This window comes from Aptenodytes forsteri, unplaced genomic scaffold (genome assembly GCF_000699145.1).
Source record: "Aptenodytes forsteri isolate BGI_AS27 unplaced genomic scaffold, ASM69914v1 Scaffold46, whole genome shotgun sequence".
In the NCBI taxonomy this organism is placed as follows: Eukaryota; Metazoa; Chordata; class Aves; order Sphenisciformes; family Spheniscidae; genus Aptenodytes; species Aptenodytes forsteri.
The window spans coordinates 4560309-4576459 of NW_008794774.1; the positions used below are offsets into that span (position 1 = coordinate 4560309).

A 16151-nucleotide genomic window follows, 5' to 3' on the forward strand; every position below is an offset into this window, starting at 1 on the left:
TTTGTTTTTACTTACTGTTTTATGTGAAGCTTGCTTTTACTTCTCAAGCAAAGTCATTAAAAAACATCATGCTGCCTGGGAATGTAAGAATACAGGCTCATTTCCAGTTAAGGAATATAAAATTTGAATTTGCACTACAAGCAATGACAGTGAACAGAGGACTGGAAAAGCAAGCACCAAGCACGGAAGATAAGCAGGCCTTCAATATAAATGCATGATCATTTTGGAAATGACATCAGACAGTGCTTTCTTCATGGGTGAAACTAGTTTCTTCCACCCACTTCTCTACAAACATGAAAATTATAAGTAAGAAGACTAATTGTTATGCTGAGATTTTAAGAAAAGTATCTTCTTAGGATCCTAGCATTCCTAAATTAGCATCTTAAATTTGTCCCTATTTCAGAGACTTCTGAATCAGAGAAGACTTACTAGACAGAACTTAGATACCTCTATTTCCAAAGTATCCAAAAAAAGTTCCCCAAGAGTGATCTCAGGTACATGCTGGAAGAAGTGTTAAAATTCAGGATGATGATGACAGTAAAGGCAAACAGAGCTTGGGGAAAGCAACTGGAGAAGGAGGACGAAAAGAGCCATGTGCCCCTTCTGCTAGAACTGTTTCACACATGCTAGCTTCTAGGGAGAAAGCACTAATCCCATATAGAGAGGCCACCTCAGCAGCTCCCCCCTTCATCAGAACAATTCATGTCAGAAGTTCCTCTAAGGACAGTTTTTGCCAACCAGCTGTTCTCTTCTCATTGTAGGAAATCACCTCCCTTGCTCTTTGGCTTCCTGGACCTCCACATGAGATATGAATAGCCTTGTGCTAATGATACCCTAGCAGCGACACGGTAAGAGAGGTGGTAAATCTACTCAGAGAAATCACTGCACATGAGGTAACTTGGTCTGTTAATCACCTTCTCAAGCAGTACAGCCTTAAGAACATTCTCTGTGTAAGAGCCAAATTTGAGTACACAAGTTATAAAATTTTCATTTTTACCAGAGAGCACATTTTTTCCAGGCATCTTAGTATCTGTTGAACACCCATGTAACAGAATAACAGCAGATTACATGCCTTTTTTTCTTAAAGAACTTTTACATAATGGATCTACTGTTATAACCAATGAGAGTTATGCAATGATAGGCACAGGTGGTCAACTGCACACCACCACTGAATTTTGGAAAGTGCCGGCACACACAGCAGAATATCTCACCTGCACTTCATAATGTGCCTCTTTGCTTTCCTGGTTTAGCTACTGCTCTCTTCCAGAAAAACATGCAGGAGTATATCAGATATATCCTTTCCATTACATGTTCAGTTGGACAACATTTTCTGACTTCTGAAAAAATTTGTCGAAGAGGAGAAAATGCCAATATTTCCCCTTAAATCCTACGAAAAACTTCTGCTTGTTCTTATGGCTTGTCAAGCTATCACTTAGCTCAATTCTAGTAAAGAGCAACTCTGCTTATAAAAATGCTGTATACAAAGGTCACTTAATGCAAATTAGTTCCATACATTCAAATTTATCTATATTGCTGCAGTGGCAAAAGGATAAACTTCTGTAACTATGAAGAATCAGCACGAGTGCTCTGACCTAGGGTACACATCACGCTTCATAATGCATGCTACATTCCAATCATTTACATTTGAGCAGAGCCATCAGACCGTGGAAATCAACCATAAACAATGAGGCACGAAGTTGCCATTTCAGGTCCTAGTTCCTTGATACTTATGATGCTAAAGGAGACCGAACAACTCTGTGGTTTCATTATCCCAGGTTGCTTCTGTGAGACTGACAGTAAGCTGAGCACATTCTGTGTATGTAGAAGATAACAAAAGACCGAGAACAGGGGATTTTTTTAATATGCATGTCCAATATTCCTGGAAAAAAGTAGCCTTAGCTTTATATTACGCAGGCGAAACAGAAACTATTGGCTTCGTTTCTGGAAAATTATATAATGACAGTGAAGCAAATTTACCTTACGGAGAATCAGGAAGTTTTGCTACAAAAGGGCCGAAGTTTGATAAATCTTGAGTTTATTTTTCTTTCCAAAAAATACAATTTTGGCAGCATTTGAAATATAGGTAAATAATAACATTAAACCTCAACAAACCTGAACTTGCTGGACTCATTTAGCAACAGTATGTATCAGACAATGTTTAGATCACAGAGCTGAAATGCTGATTGTCTTTATTATTTAAAAATAACTTTTATCCAGGAGTTGTGGAACTAATCTTGGCTTGATGTTAAACTGCGAACACAGGCACGGAGGATGAACTAGGAAAATGTTTATTGTCTGTTTTCCTGTACAAGCACAAGCAAGAGCTGCTCTGCTTCACCTTTTTCAAAAGGCCCATGCTCTTGTCCACCTCTCTTGCACACATCTCTGGGCAGCTTCAGCAATCACCGAAATTAATGCTCTCAAGAATAGCTATGGAGCAATTAATATAACAAGAATGCTTTAACCGTGCATATCTATGCCGTCAAGTGTTTGAGTTTCTTTTGAATTAACCTCAAGTCTGCACTATCACACTTCAATGATTGTTCTGCTGTTAAATAAATTTTGATCTGTACCTTATACTAAGTTAAGCTTAATTTCATTATTAATTCATTATTTTAAATAGAGCTCATTTCAGACACAATTTGCTTAGTTTATACAGGAAGGTTAGATGCTGAACAGTAACCCCAGCACAGTACACAGTAGGAACATCGCTGTCTTTTAGTGATCACGGTTCATTGCTTCTACAGGACTTGAATGTCTTCCACACTGTGCGCTCAGCACTGTGTGCTCAGCACTGTGAGTGGGTATACCCAGCCTCTTTGTTTCCCTATTCTATGCATCATAGGCGTCTCTTTGGGGAGCCTGCAGAGAAACTACTCACTCACCTGCTGCCCTCTCCTCTGCCTTTTGCATTGGCTAGCCAAAACTGTTAGTAAGTACTTATGGAGGAAGCAAATCCCCACACTACAATTCCGACAATCAAAAACCATTTGTACAGAAAGATTTTCTGACACAACTTGCACTAAGCACAACCTCACCAAACAGATTTGGCTTTGTTCGTTTGAAGTCTGACTAATTGTTCCCAAGCAGATTTCCTCAAAATGACTGTATTGTTTATTCTTGCTAATTCTATACTCACGAAGAAAGAAATGAAAAGGAAGAAGACGATTGTGCTTTGAACGGGGATGGACTAGATGACCTACGTTCTTCAATGAGTCAATGCAATAGCATCCACATAGTGTGAATGAATTAAGAGTTTGGAGATCCCAGTAATGGATTTCTACTTCCCCAGCAAGCCCAACCCAACAATCCCAAACCTAAAAACTTGTCCATATGAGCCAAGCGCAATAGCCCCTCTGCTACAGGTAGGGTGCAGTGAGAGGCGCTAATGCAGAAGATCTGTACTTTCCAGCATCTGCCTCTCATAGTCCATCCATATCTGCAATTACTGTGGTGTGTTTGTTTCACAAAGTTTGGCAAAGAGGACAAAAGAGAGTGTCCAGGCATACTGCAGCTCAGCAACCCACAGAATTATGATTTGAGCACATAAAAGGAGGTTGGACTTGAAAATGCTATTAGCCCACATCTGTTCCAGGGTAGCGGCCAGCTAAGTAAGTGCAATGGGATGTACTTCAAAGTATATTATACAACTGACGTAGAATAAAGGGTCTTTACAGCACTTTTTATAAGAGTCTGCAGTGGTGGTAGCAGCCTGACAGCGTTAAGGCTCAGAACGGTGAAAGAACATACTGGGAATTCATGCCTGTTGCAGAGGCAGCACAGTTGGTATCCTGTGTCAGAACAGAAATGTCTCAAGTTTCAGGTGCATCTGACAGAATCAGGTTCAGTCTGAGAGTTTTTATTTCATGTATACTAATAGTATCTGAACAGATGCTGATGGCCACTGCCAAAATTTAGTCCAGCTTCTGGCAGCACACAGAACAGAATGGTAGACTTAGGTTTTGTTCCTTGTTTTCTTCTGTATCATTTCTGTGTTTTAGTGTAGCACCGATCACATGGCTTTTTGTTCCTTCTCATATATCCATTTAACAGAGACTAAAAAGACATTCATATTTCGGCATCTGAACTCTAAGGCTCCCTGAGTTTCTGTCTCTCCCACTACTGGGAGTGAGGGTGAGCAGAATTCAGGTGCCTGCACCACTTCAGCTAGATACCCAGCAAGGCATAGTATCGGATGAAAAAAAAATCCGAACTCTAGAGGACGCAGACACAAAGCTTGTGTGCCAGCATTTAAACAGAGAGGTGAGAACCTGTCAGCAAGACCCTGGAACAGAAATCAGGCACGCAGTAAAGGGGCACAAAGGTAAATCTGTAGACCTGGCGGTTGACAGAAAGTGCAGAAAGCAGTCTGGTAGAGCAGCTGGAGGATAGCAAAAATAATACACAGCATAGCTACAGTCACACAAAGAGCAGAAGGCAGTAAACTTATGTGAAGGTAATACAATAAAAACAATAAGCAATATTATTGTTTTATCTAACAGAAGGAAAAACTATACAGTAATTTTTGTCCTTTATTCCATACAAAGGAATTACATAATACAGTTAGGAGGTTTTCCATTGTGCACCTACAAAGGTTAATACTGTGTAAACCCTCATAATCCCGAAATGAAATCTCAGGCAGATCTCAATCAGTTGTAGTCACAAAGATGCTGTCATCTTGTATGTTATTGTCTTTAAAAAAAAAGTTTTGCAGGCCAGATCATACACCCTTTCAGACATGTATAGATCCAACTAATGTACTCTCTCTGTTCAACACTGCAGTACTTCAAAGACTTCTATGGATTCTCAAGATAACTTTAAAGAATTCACTGGCAGTGATTAACTTCTAATGTACAGAACAGGATGTTACAGCAACAAAAGCTTGTTTCTTGTAGATATTTATTACACTACCAAATTCATTTAACTGAAAATTTTTCCATGCAGAGGATTTTTTTCTGTACTTTTAAATACAGAATATGCATTTGGACTAGAAATTGTACGTGATTCCACTCCACAGTTTGGTAACTGAAGAGATATGAAAATAAGCATATTTATTAAAAAACATAACAAAAAACCTATGTTCTCAGAATGTATGATTTATCAGTGGGCCTCACTGTCACAAAGTACAATGAGACCAGGCACATAAGAGTTTAAAATAAAAACAAAAATCAAAACCCACAAATACGTACCTTGTACACTGCACAATTCCAGGACAATGTATGGTTTTATTTTACTAATACAAATCAGGAAATTGCCTTGATAGGTGAATTATTAGACACTTGTTTGTTAGAAGGCTTCTTAAGACTTCCTTGGAGACAAGTCTTGACAGAGCACGTACTAAATAGGTGCCTCATAGTCCAAGTGTTTCTCTATTCTTCCCTTAAATGCAATCTGCTTTTCTGCTTTTATTAATTTTATTGAAAATAAAACTAATATATACTTCTAAAATTAGATACTTACAGTGAAAATACCCATTAGCTGAGTGTAAAAGAGTCCACTTATTCCACCTAATATTATTAGACCCATGAAGGCAGATATTCTTAGGAGAGCAAGTTCATGCCTAAATACAAAAACATCCTAGAACAAGACAGAAAGAAGAGAGAGACTTTAGCACTTACAAATTAATTTAAGTCTTTGAACCGAGTGGAAATACTAGATAAGAGCTGTTTCCAAAGACTTAAGCTAAAGGCAAATACTGGATTTTTGAGATACATTGCAAATCATTGATACATTTATATGCTAAAATTATAAACCAATAATCTTTTACTTATACATGTAAACAATTGGGGGTTTTTTGCCAGACTGTTAAAAAAAACTCATTCAGGTATTTACGGTTTGGGAATAGATCGAGCTCAAATGGGTTATTCCTGAATCTTCCATCTCAAACTGTGCCAGATTGCTACACACAAGCTCCAAAACGTAAGAAAATCATTCTGTTAAACAGTCTGATTTATAAGACTCCTATATCTTGGCTCCCAGCCACAGCAAATTTCATTTTAACATCACCTCTTTTGTAATAAAAATAACAACATTCCTAGCCTGACTCTTGAAGATGGTACCTACAAAATCCAAGTATCTGTATTGGATTGGTCTCACTGTAATGCTGTCTATTATGCAACATAAACTTATCTTCAACTTTTAAATTTTGGCCTTAAATGGATTATTATAACTGTGCATATGGGTGCACAACCAAGTTGCCTCAGGGTACAGGAGAACATGAATTTACTGTATCAGCTGCTCTGGAAAGTCTGCTCTCACCCAGCAGAAAATACCAAAAGTGTAAGACAGTTTTATAGATCTTTTTCAAAGGATAAAACACCTTATTTTTATCACAGGAAAACATTTGTACATGGCGATTACTGTAGATGTACTGCAAGTTCACACCCCATCTTACCCTTTGATAATGAGTTAACACACCCATTCTCTTATTTATAAGTTACGATTGTGTTCTCAAAGCTGTTTTTTGAATGTACACATCTGTTTTTCCACTTAGAAAAGCCAGATCACAGTAGGAAACTATTAAAACCTCTCAAGTAAACTTTAAATTACAACCAGAACATAAAAGTGAACTGAATGAGAAAAAAAAAAACAACCACCGCTTTTGAACTTTCCTTCTTTATGTTCACCAGTAGGACTTAAGGAAGAGGAATTCTTAGGTTCAGGAATACTGGGTTTTAATTAAACAGAGAATAGTTAAAGCAAATTAGATTTAGTAAAAAAGTCTGATTTTAAATTTAAATTACTTCCATGAAGGTTCAAAATATAAACCCAGGAAAAAAGTTTATACCAGCTACTAAAGCTGTGAAGAAAGTCAATATTTAATGAACAAGAAGAAATCACTAGTTAACCAGCTAAAACAAAAAGCAAACCTCACCAGTCTTTTCTGAACTGGTAAGCAATTTCCTGTTAGTATTGGCCTTTCTTGCTGCTGTAGAAAATATATGCTTAATTTCTTTTTTTTTTAAACTCTTCTTACTCAGTTAACAAGTTAATTCAAAGTTAAATCAACTCAAAATAAAAGCATTCATACCAGTCTTTATTCCCCTTTCCACCAGCCCACCAAAGCTTTAAAGAAAAGCAAGGTAAGACACAAGTTCTACTAGCTGTAAAATACTTTCTCTTTGTATCTTCATAGGTGTGTTGTTTTATTATATCAGAAATGTTTTAATGTATTCAAACTCAACTTGACAGAAAACAGTGAAATGTGAGAGAAGAGTGCCAACAGTGAAGCTGCATTCTGGATCTAGCATCACACTCCTTCATTAGAAAAAAAGTTTGTAATACAGCTCTTGGCATCCCCCCAACACTCTAATTAGAAGAGTTCCTTCTCTTGAGCATCATCTTCAGCGGGAAAAAGAGACATCACCCAACGCTTGACAACAGAAAATCCTAGCATAAAGAAGGCACACTGCATTTTGCTTTTGGCCCTTCTAACCCATGTTAAAACTAGAGGTACAGAAAAGGAAAGACCTTTCATACTGAAGTGAAGACCAAGGAATACTACTCTGCCTTTCCTTCCTTCCTTCCTTCCTTCCTTCCTTCCTTCTTCCCTAAAAGGTTAAAGTATCTACCACAAAAGACTGGGGGTTGCTGAATTACTAGTGAGAAGAGGTGACATCACCAATGTTTTTTCCAGCCATTACACAACCCTAGGGGAATCAAAGTCTCTGAGGCAATGATGACCTGGAAATCAATACTGGGCCCTCACCTCGCAAACCGTACAGACAGAACAGCATTTTTCTATAGAAAACCAAAGTATATGCAGGAATAGTCTTTTGGTAATCAGACCTCAATAACAGAGCTACTTTCACAATTCTGCGTTGTAATAGAAACATGTGACTCCATGAAAATAGAAGAAAGACCATTTTAAAAAATCTATTTAAATCACAGTAGTAGTAATAGTAGTGGTAATAATAATACATTTAGGATGTTGCTGCTTTACATAAAAGCTCAACCCAATTTGTTTTTATTATTTCTTCTCAGAACTGACAAAAACATTTTTCCCAGCTAAGAAAACCAATCAAAACTATAATAAATAAACCCCCAAGACTTAGCCAATAATTAATCAATTCCTCTTTCAATGTATTTTGAAGAGATATGTTCAAACACCATTCGGGACTCACCAATCTCAGTGCAGTGTGAGTACTGAGACAGCCTGCCCCCCCAACCTCCAAAATCACACTATCTGTGCTAAGAGAAAGAACTACACAGACTGAGCCACAAAGCATAAGCACACGTAAGCTAACATCACCAATGCAGGAACTCTCTCTCACGGCACAACAGGGTTTTGTCCCATAGCAGCTTTTTTCCATGCTGGGCCAGGCTGACATATGTGGCCTTGGCACAGATGTTAAATGTACAGTTTTAACAATGTGAGAGCTGCCCTTCAGATATCCACTTTCTCCTCTCCTTTTTGTCAACATCACAGCCTAACTGCTCTGTCAAAACTTCAGTTCACATGGGTTGCTGCCGTTACCTTTCTACTTAGTATTTCCTACACAGCTCAGATGTGCCCTGCCCCCAGGCTGTTGCCTGTTCTAAAGGTTTTTAAGTTCCCTTTAGCCACTACTTCTATCCATCCAGTCAAACTGCAAGGATTCTTGGCTACTTATAAAAATGGATAGAAATGTGTACAATAGAAACTTGTCACAAAATAAGAAACAAAGTGTAGGTCTGTAGCATTATGTTGAGGAATGGATTACAAATGATGAGATCTGGCATCTTTATCTTAACAGACAATACCAAAACATTCCACAGAAAGCGTCTCCGTGTCAGATTCACACGAGACTTCCTCAACCCCATGGCAGAACACATGCCATGTCTTCGTTTGTGAGCATCAACTGTTAAGGATGAACCCTACAAAACATGCTACCATTGTCTAGGAAAACAGCTATTATAGCTTTATGCTATCATACAGGAGAGAGATCAAAAACAATGATGGGTCAGCTCAAGATCATGATCAATTATGTGGCTACTGCTTCCAAATTCAACTTTCTTTTTACCCTGATAACAACGAAAAAAAAAGCATAAAAACATTTAACGGGTCCCTGCCATTTGCAGTATGGGGTTATTATTTCCAAGGGTTTACAGTATTCCTTTAAAACCAGCACACTCTACAGAACACGGAGCTTTCAGCAGGACCAATGCAGGACTATTGTATCTCTTCCAGAAGAGACCAAGTGAAAAACAATCTTCATAAATTTTCATTTACAATGTAAGATTCATTTATTCAATCTTGTTTCTCTACTGAAATATGATATACACAGAAATTAATATACTAACAAAATATATTAAGAGACTTCATCTTTATCTTGGGGAAGGGATACTTCATGTAACGCATGCTAACTTGCTTGTCTATTCTCAGTTGCAAATGCCCAGGATGTCTATCCCAGTCAGTCTATCAACTTGGCTATCATAAAAACACTGTAGAATACAGAACAAAGCCAGGCTGTCAGATTCAAAAAAGCGAAGCAAAAAATACAGACTGCAGGTTTTGCAGGAAGAAAGAGGAAGGAGAGGTACAACGGAGAAAATTCACTCATGTTAAGAAAAAAAAGAGAAAATTAATTCACAGAACACAAGCTGCATTCTAATAAGCCCTTTTGTGGAGATGATATTTATGTAAAGCGCTTTTTTTATTCAGGACTATTTCAGGTCTACTAAATGAGTAATTTTCCACTCTGATTCATGACTGATTTAGTTTAAAGTGAAAATGGGAATAGCACTCCGATTCCAAAAACGATTGTTTACACAGAGTTCAATCCAAAGTGATAATTCTGAAATAATTTCAGACTAGAACAGATTTTAAGAAAAGGCCATACAATCTTCGCATAAAAATGACACTATCGATATACTAAGTTTTTACAAAATGTTATCCTCTCGGTCATTCCTATCTTTTCTCTACAGACCACATATTTACTTTCCAAACTTAATTCAATATTCATGTACTGTCCTTATAATTATACAGGAGGAGTATAGGTTGGTTTTGCAGAACACTGAGAAGGAAAATGTTGACGTATTTTCATTTTTTTAAAAAACTCTCACATCCTGCAGGTCATTTCATGACCCTAAGAGAAAAGATTTCCTTTAGATTCTCTTTACAATATAAATGGACTTTGGATGATACATATTTTCAGATTTTAATTAATAGTAGTTAATACATAATATTAAAATAAATATTACCATAAACAATCTTCTCACAAAGTTTAATGACTATTTCCCAACACCTTTTATTTGGAATTGAGAAAGCTGAGTCCCAGACAGAGCAGGCTGATATTGCCACAATGCTTCCTCCGTGATGTTTCCTCCCCGCTCTACCAATAGACCTCAGAACACTTTAAAAATTAGTTAAGTAACAATATTTTCATAACGGGCAATGGATAACTGCAGAACCAGGAACAAAATAAAACTAAACCTGAGCAAAGGGGTTTGGGTTTTTATATGTCAGTGGTTTTTGCTATGACAATAATTCCAGCAACATTTCTAGCAAACAGAATGTATCAGCAAAACTTCTGCTGAAAAGATTAAAAGCCTTCTATGAATCAGGTAAAATATACGGCCAAAGCATTTATTTTTACTTCTACTTGACCAGCTGTGTCTAGAATCTGTGCCAGCACAGCCATATAGAGAGCAACCATGTAGTCATGAGAAGACTAGTATTTATTCTTCTCATCCCACTATCCACAAGATTGAATACTTCCTAAAAGATACAGACTTCCTGACCTTGATTTTTTTAATGAAGATGCAAAATTAAGAATGTTCCAGGCTTAGCCTCTGAAAATCACCAAACTAGCAGAGGAACTCGTATGCTGTTTTATTGGAAATATATTATTTTTCTTCTGCTAGGATCTCACATAGACAAAATTACCACTTCCTTAATTTCTAGCAGCAATGGTACTCCTCCTGCTGGACAAACAGAAGCAATAACCACACACAATCCATCTCTGGCGGTGTATCAATCACAAGAGCCAAGAATACTATGAAGCAATGTTCTGCCATAAGACCTGAAGCTGAAAGATTGTATCTCTATTGAAATGGCTTCCTCCATTAGCTTTAAAGCTATCACCCTTACCTTATAATTAATTAAAAATGTTTTTCTTACTCAACCCTTTAAAAATAAAACCCACAAATTTTCATTCAGAAGGACATACTAACATGCATACAGTGATCATATTTTCATAATGCACTAATCAGTACTGTGATAAAATGATTATATCACAACAGCATTAGAAGCAATTTTAATTTTACAGCTTGTGTTACGTATTATTTTATATCCAAAGAATAAAAATTAAGATGAAGGCACACCGCCAAAAAATTCACAAGTATTTTTAATGAGCAGGAAGTAAGCTAATTCCAGATGGCTGTTTAGAAAAAAATTATCCAGTTTTTTGAATCTGTGCTAAGCACTAGCCCCTGTCAATTCAGAAAATGTAAGCTCTTGGTTACGGCCAAAATTTCGACACAGAATAGCACTTCTGTGAAAGGTAGAAGGTACTGCAGTCTCTGGAATGCTGTGGTACTTTAGCTTTAATTGATATACAAAGACTAAAAGAATCTTGCAGGATGCTTGCCTAAAAACCTAACTAATAGTAAGCAAAACTTCTCACTGGTCCTGTTCATTTGATGTCAAAATTATGTAATTCTGACAAATTATTCTGTGGCATGAAGTTATATGGCATCACATCCTTAGCAACACTTTAAAAAAATCAGCTTAATGGGGCCCTGATGTCATCTTCCAGGCAGATATATTGACTAGACACCCAAACAAATAGTTTTCTGTACTTCAGTGTGTGCCCCCCAATCCTGCAGCTGAAAAACTGAGAAAGCTAAATACTATTCAGTGTAATTCTAAACTTAACGAAGGACAGAACAGAACAGACCTGCTGTGTCTACTAAGTTTTTCTATATGGTGTAAACATATTTATCTCTCTGGGGCACAGAATGTTATATACCATAACACAGATCCAGTTTTTCAACAGGAAGAGTGCCATTTGAAGTGTCCACATATGCCAATTGATAAGCAAAAAAACCCACTGCTAAAACAAAACAAAACTAAACAGAACAACGTACTCCGTTTTTTCCATGACTCTAAATTTAGGCAGTCAAACATGGGAACCTGATCCACTCTTCAGGCAACTACATTAAACTGGGTTAAAATAATTACTGTGTATGTATTCTGCCTCCTAACGCGTCACATCTTCTAAAGGGTAGATATTAAAAATAGGTCTCTCTCCAAAAGACTTGAAATTTACCCAGTTAAACCATCAAGAACAAAGATTTATACATATTCATTTTTTGAACTGTTATTATTAATAACCATTTATTATTACCTCTTTAGAGGTTGTAAACTGTCTGAAGGAAACATGTTTTCCCTTTTCCTCTCTTGCACAGACCATCTTCAAGCAAATAATTTGGTTCCCTTTCATCCTGCTTTTAAAAAGCAAGGCTAACAAACAGAACTTGGGTTCGTTATCTAAACACAGTGTCATTACTTGAAGTGAGTTAAAGCATTCAGGGGACTCTCGCAATAAAAAGGAAATATTCTACCATGAAATTACACTATTAGAGAAGCACGGCCAATTTCATACCAAGATTTTATCTTTGGAAAATAACACTCCTAGAAGCACTGCAATATCCAATCCAGTATTCAGATCAGTATCATTGAGAAGCCTTTGCACTTGAAACCTGCAAACCCTGTGCATGGGAAGCCTTCAGAATACAGAAAGTGTAAGATTACTCTGTCCAGAAATGCAGTAGGTTAACTTAGTTTATAAATTAAAAAGAAGTTTACAAAGCTACTGAGACTAGAAGCAAAGGCATTTACATTTAGTTATCCTTCAAAAACATTAACTTTCCAAAACCCAAAACATAACATATCCATAAGAAATTTTACTTAGATGACAGATTTCTTCACTAATAGAGAAAGACTGCAACTTCATATCCCTTTTAACCTGAATGCAGGTATAGCAAATCAAAACAGCTCCCTCAGATCTCACAGTGCCTGTAAAACAAGGTGAAAATGAAAAGCCCATCTGCAACAAACTGGAAACAAAGTGAAAAATGTGAGTACTCCATTTCAAGAGACTCATTTGACAGGTCTGTCTCAGTTTACAGGGCAGTGTCTATGGAAGAATGCTCCAAGCAGACAGCAAATTCTTCTCTTTTCTGTATTTCTAGAGTCCCTTAAACCATTTAAATGGAAATATTCATATATATGAAAAAAAAAAAAAAAGAAATTCCTTTAGAATAGAAGTTATTTTAAGAGAGATTTGCAAAAATCCTCAACTTTGGTACATTCCATATAATAAAAAGTTGGTATCTATCAACTTGAATATAACTCTTTCATCAGTTCTGGATGATCCAAGGAGTACAGTCTTCATACATTTTCAGCTCTCCTTTGACATATCATCTTCACATACATTTTCTTGGGAACATCACATCCACTGCAGACTGATATGGGAGCAAATAAGAAGCTTGGAAGGCTATGCCCCATTCTTTTCCAGAAATAGAACTTTTTCAGGAAGTTTAATATTCTTATTTTATATCATTTAGGATATAAAATAATACAACAAACTTAAGTTGTTCAACAAAATGGAAAATGGGACTTGCCTTACCCATAACCAAAGGCCAGTCTCCAGCAGCCCTGAAAGATGGGTGTGACACCACCAGCAGAGTATGCTGGGGTGTCACAGCAGCATGGAATAAAAAAATCTGCAGCACTTCAGTACTTGGAAAAAAGGTCAACGAGATCTAGAGTACACTACCAATTTCTGGGATGGTCTTAGTCTCTTCACTTAGGACATCTGGAATGTTATCTGATTTTGAATAAGTTTTAAACTTGTTTTCTAGGTTTTTCTCTTTAGTGTGTTTGTATTTGTTATAGTCCAGTACAAATACAAAGACCATTTCAGATTTTGGGTAGAAGTTTTTATGTTTCTTTATGAGCAAGATCTTACAACATTTTCTTCAAAAGAAAGAATATCAGCTTTGCACTCAGCAACTTTCAAGCAAACCTCTTGAATATTCTGAACATTACAGATAAGAGACATAAATGAGCACCAGACACAGAGACTTTACAACTTCAATTCCATAATGGACGAAATTCCATAATTTTTTACTCTATTCCAATCCATAAGTCCATTTTCTCTGTTTGTGAGTTCAGCTGCGTTTTGCTGATGACAAGACGTTGAAATATGATAATGGCATAGAGTCCAAGTAAAACAAACCAAACTTAATTCTCTCTTAACCCACATGACCTTTTCAAAGCAACACGAAATACTGCTTCAAAAGCAATGTACATTTTTCTCCTTTCAGAATGATTGTATGTTTTTTCTCTTTTTTCTGGCAATATCAGCATTTTTAAATAGGGACTTAGGATAGATATACACTCTGCATAAATTTACTTTGGAGAAAGTAAAAAGAAATTTGAATACACCTGAAGTAGTTACCTTGCTTCTTCCCAGTATTCACTAATGACTTCTAAAAGAACCTAAGTGGTTCTGTCCTCCTTTCCTAGATTTCTAAGAAAACTAATGTGTTTTTAATGCATAGAAATCATATACCCTTTTAGAATGATATTTTGTTACTTACCATAAATCAGTTTGCTCACTTGATAACATAGATCTAGATGAACTCTTTTCACTGTCAACAGCTGAACAAAAGAAAAGTGTAGTAACTAGATACCAAAATAAATTACATTGCAGTACTAGCTATTTGTTCACTTTGTAGAGAAAACAGATTCTTACCCAGTTTTCCTTTTTCAGAGGCAAAAAGTAGTAGTAATGGCAGAAATCAAGTATCAGCGTATAGGAACTAAGGATCTGAGTGTAGAAACACAGCTGTAAAACCAGCCAATGATTGTCTTCACCAACACAATTATTAATCCTGCAGAGAAACAAAGTGCATATATAAAGACAGAAAGATAAAGACTTTAACACTGCAGTTACGATAGTGTGAATAAGAGCGGTTATGATTATTTATGGAGCAAACATAAGAACTACTGACTAATCACTCCATTCTTAATCGAAGTGATGGTCTCTATGTTAGAGACAGCAGTTACTGTAGAGAGTAGTTTCCTTACGTTGCCACTTAAAAGTGTAGGTTGCATTACTGAGATCACTGCTTAGAACAGGAGACATATTTCTCCATACCTTCATATAGCAAAGATACTCCAACAATTTTAAGTAATACTCAAGTAACAAAATTATTTTTAAAAAATATGTAAAATTTCACAGTAATATGTATTAACTTCTGCTACTCAACATATTTCAGTGGTGGTGAACTACTTGGAGTCCAAAAACTGCAAATGAATGGTTTGAAATAAATGCAGTCACAGGGTACCCCAATGACAAATAAGCATGACTTAGGAATGGGCCTAAGACACAGAAGACAGAACAGGCATCTCTGTTCAGAAGCTCCTTCTGCCTACTCCAACATAAAGGAGTAAAGGAATCACAAGGATTCTAGAAATCTTAAGTACAGGATTCAAAACCTTTGAAATCGCAAATGAATGGTTTGAAATAAATGCAGTCACAGGGTACCCCAATGACAAATAAGCATGACTTAGGAATGGGCCTAAGACACAGAAGACAGAACAGGCATCTCTGTTCAGAAGCTCCTTCTGCCTACTCCAACATAAAGGAGTAAAGGAATCACAAGGATTCTAGAAATCTTAAGTACAGGATTCAAAACCTTTGAAATCTATGTCTAGTCTGCTTCACAGAAGTTACATGGATGCAAAAAATGTGGCTGGGGTGCAATTTCATGCAAGCGTTGGCACAGACATCAGTACCAAGCTAAGCCATAATGACAAAACCACCATACTGGCACTATTTTCTGAAGTAGTGATTGACAAAAAGGGTAGTTTGAAAAATGGCTAAATCAACATAGGAGGATCCTGATGTCAATTCTGTCCTCCGCAGTTCATCATTGCTGTCTTGCTGGAAATTATACCTCAGAACTACTGACAGAAATGTTTGTGTTCATTTTAAGCTACAAACAATCAGTTTAAATAGAGAATTTTAGCCAGACTAGTACATTTTGACTGAAACTAGTTAGAGAACACGAAAATAGGCAATTTCACTACAAAATCAGAGAAGCTATGACAAGTGGGGCATGATATGAGTCAATAACATTTTCTACTCAGCACAGCC

At 36.7% G+C, this 16151-nt stretch overlaps 1 protein-coding gene across 4 annotated transcripts in view; it reads right to left on the reverse strand.

The window, feature by feature from the left end:
* ZDHHC21 (zinc finger DHHC-type containing 21) overlaps positions 1-16151 on the reverse strand; it is a 35841-nt gene that overhangs the window by 10763 nt on the left and 8927 nt on the right. For all 4 annotated transcript variants that reach the window (XR_002086125.1, XM_009274277.1, XM_019470770.1 and 1 more), the window contains exons 5-6: positions 14745-14883; positions 5461-5577 (exon numbers count right to left, since the gene is read on the reverse strand). Coding sequence is in view for 3 of the 4 variants with exons in the window: in XM_009274277.1 (XP_009272552.1) it covers positions 5461-5577; positions 14745-14883 (256 nt within the window). In the remaining variant the exon portion in view is untranslated. The remainder of the gene's footprint in view (positions 1-5460; positions 5578-14744; positions 14884-16151) is intronic.